Genomic DNA, 20,748 nt, shown 5'->3' with positions numbered 1-20,748 from the left:
TCATATTCTAGATATGGAAAGCGCTACATGCAGAACTATTTTTTTTTAATAATAAAAATAGCGGGCACCAAATGGGTTTCCTTTTTTTACTCATATTTTACTCGCCCTGTATACTCCGATAAGAACGAGAGCCACAAGACACACACATTTCATGTTCAGTGGAAAATACTACAAAATGTGAAATAATGGGGAAAATGAGAGATTCGAAACGACTTTATGCTGACAAAGTTTAATTTTACTGAAGTGAATTTACATACGAAAAAAATGATTCTATATAGACACGACCTAATGGAAACTATACCAATAATTACATAACATGGTAATATAAAGTGATTTCAAATATTTACATGATAGTGTCCCGTCCTTAACGTTAATGTCCAACACACGGTGAGACTGCAAGTCTGCCTAAGATAGAGCTCAATCAAAATGTGAGGAAAATTTCCAAGATATTTTTTTTATCTTCCTTGGCAGTATATTTTACAAAACGGGACAGATACAGCGTGATCCTAAAATGCAGGATCAAACAAACTTTCTTTTTTTTCATTCAGAGTTCACTTGTGAATCAATGCAACGTCCATAAGATATTAGAAATGACACAACACACAGTTTTTGACCGCACAACTGATCAAAATAATTTACAAGAATGTATAGGAAACTAGTCGGTTATTTCAGCCTTATATTCTTGAGAATTACACCCACGACATCCGACGTTGAGAACGAATACAATTATAGTGAACGAATACCTTTGTTATAGTACGTTATTAGCGTACCTAATCAATAACCAATTGGTAAATTATTACTTTGATGTTAGGGAATTCAATTTCAACCCGAGTCCTTCATGGTTTAGAACGTAATCGTTTCGGACCCATTGATCTGATCAAGGAGATTTGCCAACAAAGTGTGGATGCGTGTTGTTACTAAAATAATTATTAACAAATTTAGCGAAAAGTGACTGAAACCATCTGATCATTAGACACGCGAAGGATTCGTTTAGTCTTAATCAATCTGCAGGGATATACATTTGGTACTTTGACCAACTCAAGTGACAATTCGAAACACACAAGTTATTGCATTATGCTTGAGCGGAAACAAAGAAACAAAGACCTTTATTCGTTGTTTTGTTTTGTTTTGTTTCTTCCTTTTAAGCCGTTATGGGTTTTGCAGGTTCACTAACAGAAACGAGTTTTAACATTTTTTTATTCCTGCGCTATATTTGGGTTTCGGGCAAAATAAGTACATGATAGATTGAAATAGTAGGCCTACAATTTCCAATATCACAACATTATGAAAGTCCGTTTGACCATATCATTGGAAATGGGGAAAGATGCCTCACCCTTTCCCAAATTATAACTGAGATTAAGGACAAACGATACTGTGTTTTTGATAACTACCATTCATGATACACTCATTGAGCAGTTTATCATTCGATTCGCAAAACCAACAAACTCAATGCTGAACTTTCCCGCAACAAGTATAAAGAGATAACTAATAAATCGTTTACACTATTAAAAATAAACTCTGATCACTCATCTAGAGTATAATAGAGAAACATTATAATAGCCATGTTAAGCAGCTAAAACCAGCAATTCGTGGGAACAGTAATCTTTATTGTTTGGTCTGCGAAGGGATGACAGAAATATTGAAATATTTTCAGAAAAATGGATGCCGGTGATTATTGGCTATTGAGCAAGCTTGGGAAGTATCCGATGTGGAGAAAAAAACATACACACAATCACGTCAGCAAACAAAGCAACAACAGAAAATCACATACCAGTGAAACAAGTTACAGGCCATAGTCTTCATCTTATTTCCCGTTCTATCAAACACATTGTAATATTTGAGAATATTTCTCAAACTATACCCTTTTTTCAGGTCGATAGTGAGCGGACAATTTGTTATAGTTGAATGTCGTTTCACTATTTTTGTCATCTTTGGCGAATGGTATTGCACAAAACAACAAAATGCATCAAAAATAAAATAGAAAATAGGGGGTACACTGCGTGTGGACATGCGCACTCGTTGGTGAGGACCAAGTAAGGTCCAGAGGTATAGCAGGTTCGTACAGCGACTAATAAATAAACGACCAAAAAAAAAGAGCATAGGCCTAAAGGCATCATATTCACAGCGCTTTAAAACAAATTGTATAGAGCCTGTTTTCTAGCCTGTCTTTTGCAAGGAAGATACAAGACAGGAACGACAATGACATGTTATAAACAAACAACACACTTAGCTCACTGTTTCTTTCAAGCCTCAGGCATTTTTGTTTGGTCCAATCCCACACAGGATTGTAAGTCATTAGATCAGTGCCCGTATCGGACATGTAAATAAAAGTACGAGGTCCCATCTACAACAGCGGTCCGGAGGCAAGTCTTGGAGGGAGAGCACACGGCGTGTCAAATGTCTCTCTCCCGCCGGAGTCCTCATCAGGACCGTAAACAATCTTCCGTGAGATTTCGGTTTAAACGAGTCAGCGCATGGACTGGTGGTCGGCCGCAGCGGCGGCGGCAGCGGCGGCCGCTGCCTCTTGGCTCATCAACTGCGAGATACTCTTGACATTGTGCTCCTTTTTCCACTTCATGCGGCGGTTCTGGAACCAGATCTTGATCTGTCGCTCCGTCAGCCCCAGCGCGTGGGCGATCTCGATGCGCCGTCTCCGCGTCAGGTACCGGTTGAAATGGAATTCTTTCTCCAGTTCCAGGGTCTGGTAACGCGTATACGCCGTCCGTGAGCGTTTGCTGGGCTCTAGGCCGTTCGTTTGGCTCACTGAAAAACAGGAAATGCAAGAGCGAAATCAAAATGATTTTTCAAATTAACGACCTGAAATAATCCACGAACCAAACAATGAATGTTATCAGAGGTATATCATGACTCCCTGACGGTATCATTTGTTTTCTTCACTCAAATCAACATCGTTGATCACTGAGCATGCGCATTGTCCCGTTTCCTCATTTAAGGCCGGAAATGAATAATCATACAAAATGTACATTTGAAATTACCGTTTTCCAAAGAAACAAACAAGTGAAGAAAAAAAATAGAACAACATCTTCATTACCATTGATAATGACCACATTCTTTTAACCTATACTGAAACACATGCAACATTGATTAAGCTCTAACATGGGTTAACATTTTCATCTTCTTTTACAATGACAGGTCAAAGTAATGATACAATATACATGTTTTTTTTATGACTGATCTGAACTCTGTGATTATATGCGATGATAATGCGGCTGTCAGGTTCAAAATTAGGCGGGCTAAGAACAACAATCAGGAGAAATGACTGTGATAAAACCTGTCCCGTAGTGTTTCCATGCTAGGATGGCATCCAACAGATCACTGGGTCATTTGCAGTAGAATTGTTAATTATCGCAAATGGTAGGTAACACACAGAAGCACGAAGCACAAAGCTCTTTTTGTTAGCGGAAGAAGATGCATTCCAGCCATCCCTAATATTACTGAAATGGACGACGATATGGCTTCCACAAAAAATAACGTGACTGACATAGAGCAGGGCAATGCACTAATGTTGTTACATCAATAGGCGTATCCACATGGCACATGCATCGCATACAAATTATAGATGATAAATCAGTGTGTATTATAGTGCTGTCGTGTGACCAAGTAACACCACATCAGCACTAGAAGCCATATTTGATATTTCCTGCACATGTCTATATATCAATGGAAGAGGATTAGACTCAACACAAAGGCCAATCATCAGTGCTCTAGTCAGACTTTACGTTGCCTTCAGTGAATAAACTATTCATACAAATCATAGTATCACGTTTGTATCTTGTGAGCATTATAAAGAATGAAACCGGGAAAAGTACTTTTCCCGAGTTCAAACAATCGACTCCGGAAAATGTCATGTTCTGTTGTGATAATTCTTACCACTCAGAAACCGAACGTCGGATGTTATCAACTTCTAATAAACTCCATTACAAAACGTGGTTTTATTGATGTGAAGAATGATCAAGTCAACCACCAGTGAAGTTGAACCATTCAAAATAATGCGCCTCTAGATAACAGTATACCATTATGATAGCCTTGTGACATTAATGGCCTCTTTCGCAAGATGGGCATATTGGGGGAGTCATTCCAAAGCTCTAAACGACATCATGTCCCGGGGGAACTCAAATTGAACTTAAAGGCACATAGGAATATTGGTAAAAACGCGGAAACGAACAAGCCGATAAAAGGAGAAAAAGCTTTCTCAAAGTGAAGATAGAGATGGTACCAAAAACCCTGCGAAATCATTCCGTCTGAAATGGTAACATTCGGAAGAACACAATATTTTAAGGTGTTTTTTTTAAGTGCCCGCGGAATCCAGTTACGAAACCCGAAAAAAAGTGTGAAAATGGTTTCAAATTTTCTCAAAATGTGTATTTGCCACTGAGCTATAACTTCCAGGTTAGTTGTTATGCACCCCGCTCCTTAAGATTTTGAACAGTTTCGTTTCTTCAAATGTAAAAAAAAAGCACAAGAACCAAATGATCCTATACGTACCTTTAAATTCAAGTTGTATTCCAAATCCTATTGAGCTATATTGACGGATTAATCCCCCTTTAAAACGGCATTTCTCGATAATTGGAACAGTAAATCTTACAAGGTACCTGTATTCCTGGACAACACAAAACTGACGAAAATTTGTTACGTAGTGGAGCGCTCATTCCACGCATGATCTACTTTGATGTATGAAGTAATAATGGCTGTGGTTTCACACCCTTTCGAGTTTTCAACATTTTTAATGGTGAAAAATTAGCTTAAGATAGTGTTATTTGCCGGAGGAGACCGTGTTTTGTGTATTTTTTTTTGGGGGGGGGGGAAGGAGACGATCCTCAACAATTACAAACGCATAATTTAGAAGTCATATTCAACTTCTTAGCCCACGCGTCCCCGCTACAGGCTAACAGTTAACTGTTTCAAGACCGGTCTCCAATCGTACAGTAAAAGCGATTCGCATATAGTTGAGTTTTGAATCATTACTTCGAGGATTTACTTATTTGTCATATATTGGGATCAAATCCCCGACTTAAGACCCTAAAAGATCCAGTGGGGTTCCGGTGAGGGTTGCCAACAGCAAGCAACGGCTCGTAAATGCCAGGACAAGACGGAGTGTACGCGTGGAGAAGGACGCCATACTCGCGAAAATAGGAAATCGGTGTTCCGCTCACTTGAAGACCGCAGGCTCCCTCACGCAATGCAAGACCCCCGTGTAACAGCAGGCACATGCTGGGCCAAATTAACCATGACACATGCAAAAGAAAAATCAAGCACTGTATTGCACTCAGGGCCATATCTTTGATATGGGAGGATGAACATTTTAAGAAAGGTGTCAAACAGTTTCTTTGAGACCAACAACAATTCTTTCAACCTTTTCATCCAAGGAGAGTGATCTGCAAACGGAAATGAGTCTTTATTTTATTTTTTAAAGGTGACAGAAAAATGTCAATTTTTGGTTAATAAACTAGAATTTCTTACACGATAAAGCCAAGGAATCAACCGATTTTAATATATATTAAAGCCTGAAAAATGAAATACAAGGGAAAAATTAGTTTATATTTCTGATTCCACGGATTAGGCATGTTAGGAAAATTTTGAATCGGAATGCGGTTTTTACGATTTTGCGCGAGCTTATGATTTATGCAACTTGATTTTGCAGATCGAGAATTCATGCGAGAACAGTTGATCTAAATTATTGGTTTGAAAATTTGAGATATTCGCGGCAAACAATTTTTCTGCGCACTAGGGAGGAGTCATCGGGAAGAATCTAAAAAAAAAAAAAAAAAATCAAAAATTTATTTGGACACCATCCAAAACTAATTAGCGCTGTTTATAATTTACGCTTTTAATAGTAAGAAGGCTGAAATTTAATCCCTGTTCTGGGCTGAATGATAAGATTATAATTTGAAGACATTATTCACTTTCTACACTGCTTCAGCACTGATCGTACTCATGCATTTGAAGAGTTGATTAACTCGATTAAGCTTGTGAATTTAAGGGGGAGAAAGCTTTCTTCTATTTCCACTTTTAATTGAACGTGCTATACAAAAGATACTTTAATCATGTTCAATGATCCTTTTTTTTTATTTAGTTAAGAGAACGTGCAATGTTTTTTATTTGAATTTATTTAAGGAATTTTTGTATAATTCTTGTCTGCCACTTTACACTGACACGTACCGATGTGTTTATTATCAACCATACTCACGTAGTTCATTTTGCCCCCATCAATAGGTTAACGGCAATCAACGTTTTACGCGTGAATCGTAAATTTATCGAGATGAGAGCACGCGGAGCAATGCATGGCTTGCAACGGGGAATTAACCGATACACGTACGAGAAGCGGCTTCTTTTACTTTACGGGAAAACATCATATTCATAATTTAAGGCAGGTTCTGAGACGCTTTAAAAAAGGTGCTTTTATCAAGACTGTTAACGTCTCCCTTTTTAGAGAGAAAAAAATCAATTGGTAAAATCGTTAACAATTCATTAGATTTGAATTCAGATAATGAATTCAGATACTGAATGTGATGTAATGTTTTTATTTGTCTGATGGGGCAATGGCATGTCGATTTCATACTAACATGGAGAACTTCTAAACATTAAAAATTCATTTCGCCAGTGACAGTTTCCGCAAGGCTTCAGGGCAAAGACCCCGAAACTTTGCATATTTTCATCACTTCACAGCGCATACACTGCATGTGATGAAACCAACATTTGCATCGGGCCAAGGTGTACCCAGGACTGAGGGGGAAAAAACCTGATGTGAACATTAAGAAAAAAAGGAGATTATGGAGTAAGGAAAATAAAAAAAAAGTACGATGCAATCAACGTTTGCTTGACAGCAGTGACGAACGAGTTTATTTATTGATGAACACACATGTAATTGGAGTCACAATGTCTCGCTTGCGGCCCGGGAACGTTCGACTTTAATCATGAGCCAACGGCCGCCAGGAACAACACACCGCGGCGCCCGCACACAGCCCCGTCCAAATTGCGAGAGGTGTAAGCCAAATAAACAGTTTTCTTTGCCGAAATTTGACGAAATTATCCCAAATGTGTGGTTGCACTTGTACGGTGGAGCGCCAGATATTGGAAACAAAGAATCAACACTCACTGCCGATGCGGTGGAAACCAAAGGCCGGAAGAAAATTGAACAAACAAAAATATATATATATCAAAAGTTGTAGACTCGCATTCATTAGGCTTAATACCAGATTGGAAAAAAGCGACAGTCACTGAATGATGACAACATGCATTGTCTGGCTCGTAATCACGACTGTGCATGAGTTTCAACAGTAACCAAGCCGGAACAGCATAATTCTCAGGGCACAATGGCGTCACTTTAGCTATCCGGTGTAAAGCATCGTCTGCATCCACCAGAGACACGTGTGCTTTTTACGCCATCGGTTTCTGTCACACGGAGGTTGCAATCAACACTTTACTCAACGTCGAATGGGTTGAAGACACGCAGGCTCTAGGGATTGAACTAACTTATACTTCAAGTGGTTTCGCACAGGTGATCTTGCAGATGATTAAAATTATTTTTCCATGGAAGTTTTAAAGACACTTACGATGATAGGATCAATCTTTTTGTTAAGCGGTTTGAGTACAACTGTACCACCGAGTGATTTTTTCTCCTTTTTTCTTGAGGGTATTAAACACATGTGCACACTGATACAGTGTTTATACGTCGATGAAGAGCAAAACCATATTACTATATTATTATTATTAAAACCATGGTGCCCGAGGGCACGCTATTTAACGTGCGTTAGCAACTGAATCCAGTTAAAAGACACCCCCACCCCAACAAAAAAAATAAAATATGCATGTTTCCTCTGTTTCCTCAATAGGGTATGTACAGTATGCATTGAACTGCAAAATTCAACAGATTATAGTTGATTAGCAATGTGCACAACAAAAATGCACAACAAAACCAATGATCTAATGTACCCGGCCTTTTAGTATCCGAATAACCAAACTGAATAATAACTCATTCACATTTCATCAAAAAAAATGACGCACGTCATGAACTAAGTTTCGAAATTTAAAGTGAGCAACCTCGTTGTATTTGGGCGGATGTAAATGACGTTGTTTCACTATATCCTTTCTCTTTTGTACAAAAACAAAACAAAACAAAACACCAACTTTCAAAAGGTTTAAATATTTCCACTGAAACTTGGTCTTTTTGGGAAGGTGATGGGATGTTGATATTCTGCAAAGTTGAACAAAACAATCACAAATGCTCAATTGGGCATGCATTTTAGATCTTGTATACTGAATTCGGGAAAATCGTTGTGTGTTTGAAAGAAAAACATACGGCCCTAATTTTACACTCGCTATACTATACAGTCATCAAAATTTCGTCAAGCAAACATATCGTAAATCAAAAACAAAATCTCTCCATTACCAACGTTAAAATGCGAAACAATAATTAAATACAAACGTTTCATGGAAACAAAAGCACCTGAATACCCGCACCAGCTGTTCGTGCAATTAAAAGCCAGATTACGAACCAATCCACTGCATGCATGAATGGCTGTATCACTTGGACAAATCAGAGCAAATCATGGTTTCTGTTTCCGTATGCTTACCATGTGACCACACGTCATTTTCAAACGCAAGATTATCGTAATGCAAGGCACATATGCAGAGTGTTAGTCGGTGCGGGTTATCTTTCCCCTGGAGGCTGATATACACGACCCGGTAAGAGAAAGTTCCCGAAAATTGGATCAGCGTCGCACGGAGAGGTCATAAAAGTGTTCTGCTGTTTCCGCAAGCCTGATTCCGTGGCCCCCAAAAGTCTCACCAGGCCTGTGTTCCTCCTTACCCCGTGCGCGACCCGCTGACCTTCGCCTCACGGCCCGCTTGATTTGTCACATATGCACCAGCACCGTGCAGACTGTATGCGTTATCTCGTCTTACGACAGATTATCCGTGCCACACGACCGTTTACTTTTTAACGAACTCAGTAATTAAGCAGACGATTGTAAGTCATTTATAACCCTGATTCGACTGGAGGGTTGGCATTCATGTCAGAACGGGTGGCATTTTATTTCTCGGTGCAAAACTGCAAAGGGAATTTCAATCTCAAGACAATAACTTTGAGCAATCTCTGCAACTGTAAACACAATTGTTTAATGTAAACCACGAAAGTTGTTCTCGTCCGACTGGTCCAATTTGGTAGACTAAATATTAGGTGATTCATAATAAATCCAATGTTTCACACTGTTTTCAATGCAACAAATAAATTGTCCGATATAATACTTGTGATACTAAACGATTCCGGGACAAAAGGGAATAATCTATCAAGAATTCGATATAATACGGATCTAAACACCCGTGATTGTTTTTAAAAAGATCAAACTTGGAATCTGAATAGATCTATAATAATATTATGATTTCTTTCTGACTTATCAACTTTGGTTGTTGATTCAAAACCAACCTTTGCGATTATGTGTTGCAAGAATATGCATGCGGGGAGGCTAGTTTGGATTTGCTTGACAGTTTTGATAAAATTTAATTTACTGTTTTGATAAAAATTACTTATGGAGTTCAATGTCAAACAGGAGGACTCATCAGGGGGCACATCTGGCCTCAAGCAATTTGCCTTATTATGTAGATGCAAATGTGCAGCCATTTGTAGCGATGCGGGGTCAAAGGTAGCACTGCACCTGTGATGTCAACGAATGTGCTTGGATGAATCCATTGTAAATAGAGTCACAATTAATTTCAAGTTATTTTGAATCAAAATGTGTCTGTGTCTTCATTTTTGGAGGGTCTGTGCTCGGCCAAAACTTCCTTGTAGTTACAAAAGGATGAATGGGACAAAAAAGTATTGTCTTTTTGTCAAAGGAATAGCTTTTGCCAATATGAGGCCTACTGCTACATCTTGATTGCTTCTATTGTTGTTGATGATGATAACGATGTCCATACAAATTATACGAGCCCTGCTGGTTTATGTTGTTTTCGTTATCAATGACAATAATGAATAACATTCTGTTTTGGCATGATATCTGCTATATTATCCATGTTGATAATCTCAATCTGAAAACTGTTATTCAAATGTATGTGATTTAGTTTAACAGAGATTAGATCCTGATCGTTAAAGTTTTTCTGGTTATATTTTCCTTTTAAAATGTTTTTTTTTTCTCAATTTCAGGCTTTTTGGCTGTCAAATAGTAACTTCATTTGATAAATATTTTGACACAACTGCATGTATTCATCAAAACGACATGGGGTGCAAAGTGCATCTTTAAAGTATGATTTTGCGGGGTTTTTGGTCTGTTTTTGTTGATTTATTTCACGATATTGTTGTGAAATGTGGATTCAAACACCAATACCAACTGGCATTTCTCTTAACATGTAAATAGTGAATGCAGTAGGCTGTGTATATACTCAATGTGTGTATACATTATGCAATGAACACTCGTACATGCATGTACGATTTGGCACGCTGTGACGCGCCGTAGTCGCATCAAAGTGTATACGGTCACAGTTGACCTCCTCAGTTGATCGTTAGTCAGTATTGTGCGCTCAGATTGGCCCAGGTTATCCCTGGAATTAAAATGATGGAGGTAGACATTTGGTTGGAAATCCGGAGGTAATTAGCCAGTAATTCACACTGGTAGACTTGCATATCAATCCGTTGATACTGGTTGTCTTTAGAAAAGGTTGCCTGGATCGCGCGCAGCCATTTCTACCGCGTAGTTCTCGCACAACCGTATGTATGCTTTTCATCAATGGATTCCGATACGCTTCGCGTGATCCATTCTGTGAAAAAATACACAAGGCCCTCGGGGATGAACCGCGATCTTTTGTAAACATCGCTGCTGATTTCCATTAACCATTGTTATGATATTCAATAGAAATATGGAACATTTTAGTTTAGATATTTTTTTACGTTGAGCAAAACCCATGGAAGGTTTCTCGTGTGCAAAAAAGGTACGGCGGTTTCAGTGTGTCTACAGCTTTGATGTAAATTTGAAACCAGCTGAAAGACATGTTGACGTAAAAGGCCGAGGGCCGTATACATGTAACAGGAGTTATCCCACAACCTTTCCAAACTAAATTAACTTACTGCCCGTTGCCCAACTTAAGGGCCACTGATGTTGCATTCACGATGCATTCCGCAACTGTTCATACATTTTAAATCTTACGGCAGAAGTCATGAACGTGCAGCTTCAGTTGTTCCCATTTGTTTGTAAGTATCGGTATTTATTTTGTAATATTAGTATTGATGATTCAATTGGCATGTTTTGTTTTTTTCGCGACAATGCGCGATGCTCCGAATGAAAAGAAGCCCCTCAAGAAATGTTTACATTGACACCTGGGTTGAAGTAATGATCTGCTGCAAATGTATATTTGGCATTTTAAAGTCAGCCAGTTGTTTCAGAAAAGTACCAATTTGAAATTGATAAAAACAAAATCACAGCTATGCCATGTGTTGTCAATGCTGCTTCAAAGTACAAATTGCGAACCAAACTGGGTGAACAGAAAACCCTGAATTTGATGTTTAATTATACATGACAGGCTATCAAAATGTCAGTCATAGTGCAGAGCCATTTTGCATCAAATCCGTAATTCACTGAAAACAGACACTATAATTTGAAGTGAAATACATCGGATCAAATCATTCAGTCTGCGTAATTTTACACTTGATGGCACACTTTTTTTGGGGGGGGGAGGTTCAAATAACATGGCGTAGAGTTTCATCATTTCGACAGTTAATTCTTGGAGGTCAATGTTGTTCTACAAAATTCAGAGCAGTCTTGCTCGGGCTATTGCAGGGAAGAGGGGTGGAATGAATAATAATGAATGTTTTACAGGGATTCAGTTGTAATTTGAAATGAGGATGGATGGGCGAGAATGAGCTGAACAGTTCTGATGCATAAAGCATTTCAATGTGGCCCCGCCATGTCGCGTGTACAGTGTATTTCAGCAGCTGTCAGCTGACGGTCTGATGAAATATTAAATACAAATCTAAAAATGTATATTTCACGGAGGCCCTGCAATTCATACTTTCTGTTGAAAAGAAAAGTCCGTTAAAACGAGCAAAATGAGTGGGTTTTTTTTTTGGGGGGGGGGGGTTAGTGCTGAGAACATACGGAATTAAGTTACACCAACTTTTCAACTTTGATTCAGATAACTTTTAATAACGTTAAGGTAATGGACAACCTTTGAACAAATTCAAAAACAAATTGTGAAAAATATTATGAATATTCTACTTGATTGTTTGTTAATTATAGGATCAAGCATTCTCTGAATTCGTTGCGCCTAGTATGCTGTCATTTTCAAGAAAAGAGGATTTACCATAATTTTTTCGCGATGTTTTGGACCAAACCATCGCGAAAAAAGACCAAATTTAGTTTAGTTTCAATAGGTTACATAATGAATGAGAATTATTTTCCCGAGTCATACCACAAAAGGGTGCAAGTCAAAACGTATTACTATTTGTGAATATTTTGGAAGGGCGGTCTTTTGTTGCACAATTGCTTTTCGTTAAGAAAAAAATAACGATGATTTTTACGGTTTTTTACAAAAAAAATATATCTACTGAGCTGAAATTTCAACAGGTTAGTTATTTGTTTAAATAACCAGCTTTATATTTATTAATTATATTGTTGTTCCTTGAGTCGACATGAAATACATTTTGCAAACATGGTAAATGGTGTACATTACCTTTAAAAATTAAATGGCGAGTTATTAACAAATTGATGTCGGACCCACATAAAAATATTGATTGATCTCATGTGGCCAGTTTTGGAGCAATTATTAAAAGGGTTACTTTGTTTTGACTCACCTGCCGTGTTGGAATGAATTCTCCTCATCCATGGGTATATCTGCTCGGGTTGGCGGGCTGTCTGAGCTCCTTTCATCGCTGACTTGGCACAGTCCCCACTCATATTCTGACCGGTCATCTTAATGCAAGCAGCGGCAGCAGCGGCCGCCGCCGCCCCGCTAGACCCCGTCTGGTGCTGGCTCTGGCACCGGTTGTACGCTGCCGAGGTGGTGGTGGCAGTCACGCCGGACACGGGCGAACTTTGCGGGTGCGTCAACGGGACAGTGGGCTCCATGGACGGGGTCCGGTCCATGTGGTAGAAACTACCCTCCAATTGCGACGCCCCGTAGCTGTTGTAACTGTAGTTAACGGGCGTGCTGTTGGCCGGGTAGTGGGGGGCCTGTCGGGAGTAGCCCTGCACCGCCGCAGCCGATGGGTAATCCGACCCATGGTGGAAATCGGCCGTCGACAACGAGTGTGTGAAGTATGAGCTCATTTGTCTTGTATCTGGGCTTAGGACCGTTGATTTGTGACCCTTAGGATTTTATTGCCCTAGCTGTGTAGTATAAGCGGCTGTCTAGCTGTCCCGCCGAGTCAGCAGTGCTGCAACTCCGAATGATGAATAGAGTTTGGCACGGCCTGCCTTCTCTCAGGTCAATACTGGCTACCAAATAGGGAAAAAAGAGAAATACCACGTGATTCAAACTAGCCAATCGCTCAGAACTATCGGTTTTCCCCTTCACCTAAAAGCTGATCAATGAGATAGGCCTATTGTCCAGGGTCACAAAGCGCAGTGAATAGAGTTGTCATATTAAAAATTGTGCTCATAAATAACAGGCCATGAACTATGAAGCGTGCAGTCACCTATACATGAGAGAAGAGTAGCCCTGTGTCACATAAACAGTATTAAAACAGCCCTATATTCTACTCAATTCGCCTCCATGACTACGCTACATAATGGACCAATCAAAATGCTCCGCTTCGCGCGTGACGAATTGGACGAACCTTAGATTTCCAAAGGGAACTGAATTATGATAATTGACATGTGATTAAGTTGGAAGGTTTGAATAGTAAACAAAAGGGAGATACACCAAAGTTAGCGTGATCTGGGCGCACTGTATTACACTTTCCGAATTACATACTGATCGTGCTGCATAACCCAATGAAACACTACATCGATGTAACAGCTAACAAAATGAACAAAATGCCCAAACAAAGCATAGTATCACAGTCGCAATACCTTATATTATACGCAAAACAAACCACTTGAAGAGAACGAAACAGTTGGAAACAAGCATTTAAAGATGAACATTTGTTTTCTCTACACACGTGCTCATTACAGAACACGATATTGTTAGTAATGGTGTAATTATTCTGAACACACTATAATACCAAGTCGCTGGAGCATGACCGACGCGGACGTCTGCCGCGACCGGCCGGCCGCCTGGCCATGCGCTGCGCTGCCTGGGCCCGTATGCCTCACAGATTTTTTGATCATTTATTCAAATGAACAAAACACCACGGCAGCCTTGAAATTCCCCCAGCCAAGAACAATATCTGAAAAGGCCCAGAGAGATAAGAGGAGGTGGGGGAAAAGAGAACCCAACGACAGCATCTATGTCTCAGACGCAACAGTCCGTGGATTGGCTAAAAAAAAAAAAAAAAAAGTCGTTCTCAACGCGACCGCCGGAGGGAGAGGGTGCATCTTTCGGCCCGGGGACAAAAGCGTCGGTTCCGTTCCACCGACTTGGTACCTTCGATGGAGCCATTTGTTACGGGCCAGCGGTGCTTTTTATACGGGGACTGTATTTTGGTAGGCCAGCGACACAGGTTGGCTTAAACCGATTACTGGTTTCCGCAACACGCGCAATGAAACAACGTTGCTTACATCGCATATACTGTCATGAAGTGTTGTGTTTCGACACGCTTATTTATTTATGTTCATCAATGCTAATGAGTACATTAATTTTATTGCATGAATTTCGTGTGCAGTCTTCCACGTAAATCCGTCTCTTTCTTTTGGGTATCGATTTAACCATTATCATGACTGTCTTGTTGGGTGGAGGAACACGTGTGTCATGACCACGATCGCACGGCATTATACTGAGCCTTGCTACATGACAAGCAAAGAGAATAAGAAACCTTACTTCTGCATGATTGGCCAGTAGGCGCTTATTCTAAAATTGCACCATTTCTGTCAATTTATTTCATTAAATGCAGTTATATTTGCGGTTTTCCCTCCACGTTGTAATTATAATTAGGTGCGTAAATATAAACGCAACTTTAACCCTTCGTGCAAATAATATTGACTAACAAAATTTTAATCTTCGGATACAACAATAATTCCATTTTTCAAACATTTACTTACAATTTAAAGATATGTGATTACCTTTCTTAAATAACAAAACTAAACAAATTTTTATAACATCAATAATAGTTAAGACTTGATAGATTGTATGGTCGAAAGTCAATTTAGGTTTGTGGTAGCACCATGTAGATATATTTCTGTTGCGACTTTGTGTGGTTTTGAAAAGAACCGGTTTGGTAACCTGACGTTTCGGGCGTGAAAAAGTGATAAACACGAATTCCTTCACCCCAAGGCTAGATAAGTTTATTAGAGAGAAAAAATGTTTCCATAAACGGAAGGTCCATAAACAATGCAACTTTACTGTAATAGCTGGAATTTCATTTTTAGTAAACCCATTCACAAGCCTCAACATTTCCCTCGATATTAACATCGTTCTTTGAAATAATAGGCATATTCATAGTCATTATTGCGTCTCTTTTCCACATTATTGCCGATCTGACCCGTATAGACCATGTGTGCCTAATGACATGGTAATCATGACAGGGATATTCTGCAATCAGCGTCATGATGACCATCAAGTACACTCCTATCGGTTCGGGACAATCAGGACCCAGTGACTTGTGAAAAATCACCGGTCTGCGATATGTTGTTCTATTCGCTGTGAACACTGTCCCTCGCGTGCGATCCCTCTCAACTCTCATGCACTTTTGGAAGAAAAAGAGGATGTTTGTTTTGATTTGATTACATGCGTTATAAGATGCATCGACCCCACAATCCATGTCATTTACATTAAAAAATAACGTTGTTTCCACATTAATTTATCGATTCCTTCATTAGCGAGAACGGTCAGCTTGATTGCGAAATCGCTAACAAAGATATCAATCAAAAATACGTGTGTAAGTTCATTATATCTATGTCAAGGCCGGCGCGATTTATGTAGGCGAACGGTTTAAGATATTACGGCAAACGCATATTTGATTTATTAATCATTTGAATAAAAATACACACAATTTTTCAGGAAATATTGTTAAGGATGACTGCAGGAAGCATCTAAAAACTTTTTTTTAGGTTTCTGTAGAAAGAACAAACCTCAGCCTTTATTGTTGTTGTTATCATCTTTAACGATCACGTTATTCCCAGTTGGCTTGGAAACAACAATGTTCATCAACAAATTAAACCCTCCATTTGTTCGAACATGCAAGTACAACCTTAATTCCCGAATCAAGGACAACGATTAAGAAGAAAAATGCTCCAATGTGAATATTTCCTTCTTAAGGCTACAATGAAAAGCCAATGCTTTGCTTATCAAATGACTTACCCCGGAGCTTATACAACTCGACAAGGCGCCAGAAGCGACAGTGTTACTGTTACGCCTCTGAGTAATTGGCCTGCTCGAGTCACGAGACAGACGGGCAGCAGGTAGGTGGGGTTTTCACCCGTTGGGCCCGCCGTACGATACGGCCTTCCAGAGGCGGCACGGTACGGTCTGACGCGGTTGACACCGCACCATTAGATATTGCTATAACGCATGTGCCCAGGTTCCATGCACTGAGGCCCGTTATTAACGCAAAATGGTGGCTTGATAATGGGGAATCGGGAGAGAGAATTAAATATCATCATGATTCAACATTCCAGCCTACAAGTTTCGTGTGCGAGGTTTTAATGACGACCTCAAAATGTAGCTCTACGTAATCAAATATAACATTGAATCTATGCACGTAATGACGAAATGAGGATGCTCTTCAATGCATATTTCTACTTATAACTATTGAACATTTCTGTTTAAAAAAATGGACAGGGGTGTTCTAATAAAAAAAGGCATTTACACATATCACAAATTGATTTGATTTGATTTGATTTGATTGGTTGACAACAAAACGGGGAACCGCCAACATAGTGCTGGATAGCTGAGTTGGTACAGCAACGGAATGGCAATCCGGGGGTCGCAGATTCAAACCCCGCTTCAGTCAATTTCTTTCTTCAACTTTAGAATTATTGTACAAGAGATGTAGGCCTAGTGCAACGGAAAAGGAGTAGTAGTGTGAAATGTTGAGGTGTTTTACCTAAAATTGCCTTCAATCCATGTCAGAGAGACAACATGACTTATTACACGTTTAGGCAAATGAGCCCCAATGGGCGCCCCCTTCTGATCATCCCACGAGAAATCACACTCAAGTACGGGTCATGGGATTATTAAAATATGCTGCAAACTTTTCTCGAAATTGGTGAACAGTTGCACAAACAACAAGTTGTAAAACCCACACAACTGGGGAAAATGTCTGCTGGTAAAAAAATATAAGAGTATGATCCACTTTCGTAATTTTCTACTTGCGGTACGGACTTGTGCTTGCCTCGTTTAGCAACATAAGAAGGAGTAACAAGTTTGGATTTTCGCTGAGGTAAATTCGCTCTTTTTTACTCGGTAGGTGAGATAATCAACTGTATCAAAAACTGAAATGGATTTTAAAATCGGAAAGTGAAATTATCAAACAATGTATCGATTATGGGCCTGACATTTCTGATGCAACCATATACTACCTGCAGTTCTCCCACCTTACCAAGTTAAATACTTGTTCCCATGCAGCCGTGAAGACAAACAAAACCACTGGTGGCAGCAAGGAAAGCAAACCTTTTCTAGGGGCACTCCCTGATGCAGCTTGGTTATTCTGCGTTTTGGGCGGGCATCATTTCCCGTGCTATATCAAAATATACCTCAAAACTTAACCTCACGGGGGACACTTCAAAGAGTCACAATGAATTGGTCGGAACCAAAACGCTGACACTAAAAGCCCTCGACCTTTAAAATATGATACTTTTCCCCTTGCCCCTTAAAAACCGCCCGCTAGCCTTTCCATCAAGCTGATTTCATTTCACTTTATAAGCTCCCGCCGAACGAAATAAATGGCAAGACGGGGAGCCTAGTTCCAGTATCGCCTCCAAGCCATTCATTCTGAGTGTGCTATATTAAATAATTTTCCGTTGATTACAAAGAGGAGTATGTTAGCGCACTTTATTAGCCGTAACGACTGGCACTTTGGCGTATAATGGCCCTTAAACACAGGAAGTGTGTCAAGTTGTATTAGGCCCGGCCGGCCGCCGCTACTGCCTTTTAAGATCTCGCAATCGTGATGGACGGCCGGCATTTGGGCGCTTTATGGACTGTGGAATATCCATAATGTCATTCATTACTATATGGCTGAATTCTCCACACGAGTTGGGGGAGGAAAATTGGGGGCTGCTAACGCACGCTCCGACCTACCGTGCCCGAGCTCCGTGGAAATTCATTAAGCCTTCGTGGCTTGGGTCCGGTCGCCAATTTCAGTAATTACGTGCGTCTCATTTCTTACACAGTAATTATGTGCAAATTATATTATATATATTGGAAACATGCTTTGTCAATTTTCGTGTTATTTCGTGATGAAAACAAAACAAAACAAAAAATAAAGGGAAAACAATACCACAAAACACTCAGAGGAAGGCATCCATTATTTTGACTATCGCAACTTCCAGATCAGCACGATTAATCGTACTTTTGATCAAAACAGGTGAAATTCTTACCGAGTGTTTGTAATTGTTCTACTACTCCCTACACCTTTACAAAATAAATAAATACATAATTAAGAATAATGTGTGATGTGTTTTCATCTAGAAGTTGAGGTTTAGCGTGATTTCACTTTCAGAGCAGACTTCAATACTCTAACAAATAGCAAGTACGAGTAACTGATGACTCGGGGTAGGCCTTTGCTGTATTTGTATTAAGATTACTCAGAATTTTGTTAAACTTACAAAAGGTAATGCCATCGCCGCATGACCAAGTTTATCAAGCCAATCTTAAACTTATCAGTGTGCCAAAAATATGCGGCCCAGATCACGTAAGCCAAGCCTAATATGTCACCCCCGCCTTGGTCGGTGTGGTCCATGGACGCCAGCACCGTAGCCTTTTAATTAAAGGATGGCCAGGCGAGGTGCAAACACGCCTGGACGCGTCACGCGAGGCGTGTCAGGAGCAGCATAAATTCTCACCTTCGGTTGGAGCAAGAAAGCGAGGATTCCGTGCCGTCTGATCCCGGGGTCTGTGGTCGCAAGGCCGAAGTTGGTTATGGCCCGGGGGTGTTCCAGAGCGAAGTTGTCTTAGGGGACCACTTGTCGGGAGACCGACTCCATACTAGTGCTTCAGCGGTGTGGAAGGTTGCCGTGTTACAGTCTAGATCCACTGAGAAAGTTCAATCGCTACTCCAGACTCCACCAAAGTGAGTCCTGTCTCGGAAAAGTGAGAAAATTGTGAGAAAAACAGGGAGTACAATAACTGATCTGGAGCTTCGACAGTGTGCACCATTTCAAAAGGCTACTACTGTAGCTGTTTGAGCTGCCCTGTGCTAGGTTCAATGCTGCTGTAGTAGCGATTACACTACAGGCAAGGTGGGCGCATGATCGTATGGGTTCCTGGCGTAACCAGTCAGTAGTCAGGGGTGAGACAAAAGGGCATGATGGGAACAAAGATGTCTGCCAACATCACCGCTGGCAAAAGCCGAACCAGCCCTCAAAAAGTCACAAAAGCCAGGTTCCTGAAATATGAATCCTCCAAGCCAAACGCGAGAGGGGAAAAAAACACTGTCAAAGCCAAAAATGGATGACAAAGAAACGGAGCTTTTAAAAAAAATGCCTTCTTTTGTATATTTTTTCAAAAGGTTTGATTGTCATCCACGCGTGACGACCGCTCCCTTTTCAGTCGCTCGCGGGTTCAAAGGCCCTGTTCTTCATTAGCAGTGAATATTGATAATTCCTAGGCTTAGTGGTGGGCCATTTCAATTTTTAAAAAAATTGAATGAACACTCGCATGGGGCTATTTGGATATGAAAGGATGACTTTCGGTATTCAAAAAGTTAAGGTAACTTTTGTGCGTATCGTGATTTGAATTCGACTAAATAACTGGTGCCTTTCTAACGGCAACATTATCACCAGCATCATCATGATAATCATCACCATTCACCAATATCACCATCATGGCCATGATCATATACATCACCACCACCATCACCACCATCCCAACCTCCGCGTCCACCACCACAGATGATAAACTATATAACCCATGGGGTTATATAGTGCAGTTTAGCATTAAATCGCCTTTCCAGAATCCAATTTGTATTCACACTATGCGTTGTATCATCGTTATATTCGCTGATCCGTCACCATCAGTTTGCAAGCGAATTTCGTGGCTCAGAAAAAAAATTATTTCTACACAGAATATTAATATTGCGAATCCTATACCCAAGCGGTCATGAAAGCTTAGGACAGTCCTCTTGGAGTCGCGCCCACTTCATTCCGGTCTCTCCTGTTTAAAATGAAATATTTATCGGCGAGTGTGAATCTGAAACACGCCGGCCTGTGTCGAGCCCCAGCTCTCCCCACGGAGTACAAAAACAGCAGCTCATTAGATGTGTAAATTGCTTTTTCATGTAAATGCACCCTTTCGCAACTCCCCGGCCCCCCGAATTTGACATATTTGAAATTTTAAAGTCTGTGCATGGTTCTGCCAATAATTACTTTTGATCTAAGGAAAGTGGTGCGTTGCATACAATATAACTGCATGGCTGCTGCCAGTGGGATGCCGGAAAAGCTCTGCTTTTATCTTGACTTCGGAAAAGTTAACTTTCAGTGA

At 40.1% G+C, this 20,748-nt stretch overlaps 1 protein-coding gene across 1 annotated transcript; it reads right to left on the bottom strand.

The window, feature by feature from the left end:
- Positions 1-210: 210 nt before the first annotated feature.
- On the bottom strand, positions 211-20,416 carry LOC119718758 (homeobox protein Hox-B5-like). The gene is made up of 4 exons (XM_038188166.1): positions 20,358-20,416; positions 19,113-19,346; positions 12,803-13,445; positions 211-2,763 (listed from the first exon to the last, which is right to left on the bottom strand). Exons 3-4 carry the CDS (start codon positions 13,275-13,277, stop codon positions 2,468-2,470), a joined length of 771 nt encoding a protein of 256 aa, XP_038044094.1. The 5' UTR covers positions 13,278-13,445; positions 19,113-19,346; positions 20,358-20,416; the 3' UTR covers positions 211-2,467.
- Positions 20,417-20,748: the final 332 nt, after the last annotated feature.

The sequence above is a fragment of the Patiria miniata genome, unplaced genomic scaffold, assembly GCF_015706575.1.
Source record: "Patiria miniata isolate m_02_andy unplaced genomic scaffold, ASM1570657v1 HiC_scaffold_7, whole genome shotgun sequence".
Taxonomy (NCBI): Eukaryota; Metazoa; Echinodermata; class Asteroidea; order Valvatida; family Asterinidae; genus Patiria; species Patiria miniata.
The sequence above is the reverse complement of the archived record's forward strand: the minus strand, read 5'-3'. Positions and strand labels throughout refer to the sequence as shown.

Excerpts from the sequence above, each read along its gene's own strand:
- LOC119718758 (XM_038188166.1), bottom strand. The coding sequence starts at position 13,277 with ATGAGCTCATACTTCACACACTCGTTGTCGACGGCCGATTTCCACCAT. Across the intron at positions 2,764-12,802 it reads AATTCATTCCAACACGGCAG|TGAGCCAAACGAACGGCCTA; the intron begins GTGAGTCAAAAC and ends CCTGTTTTTCAG.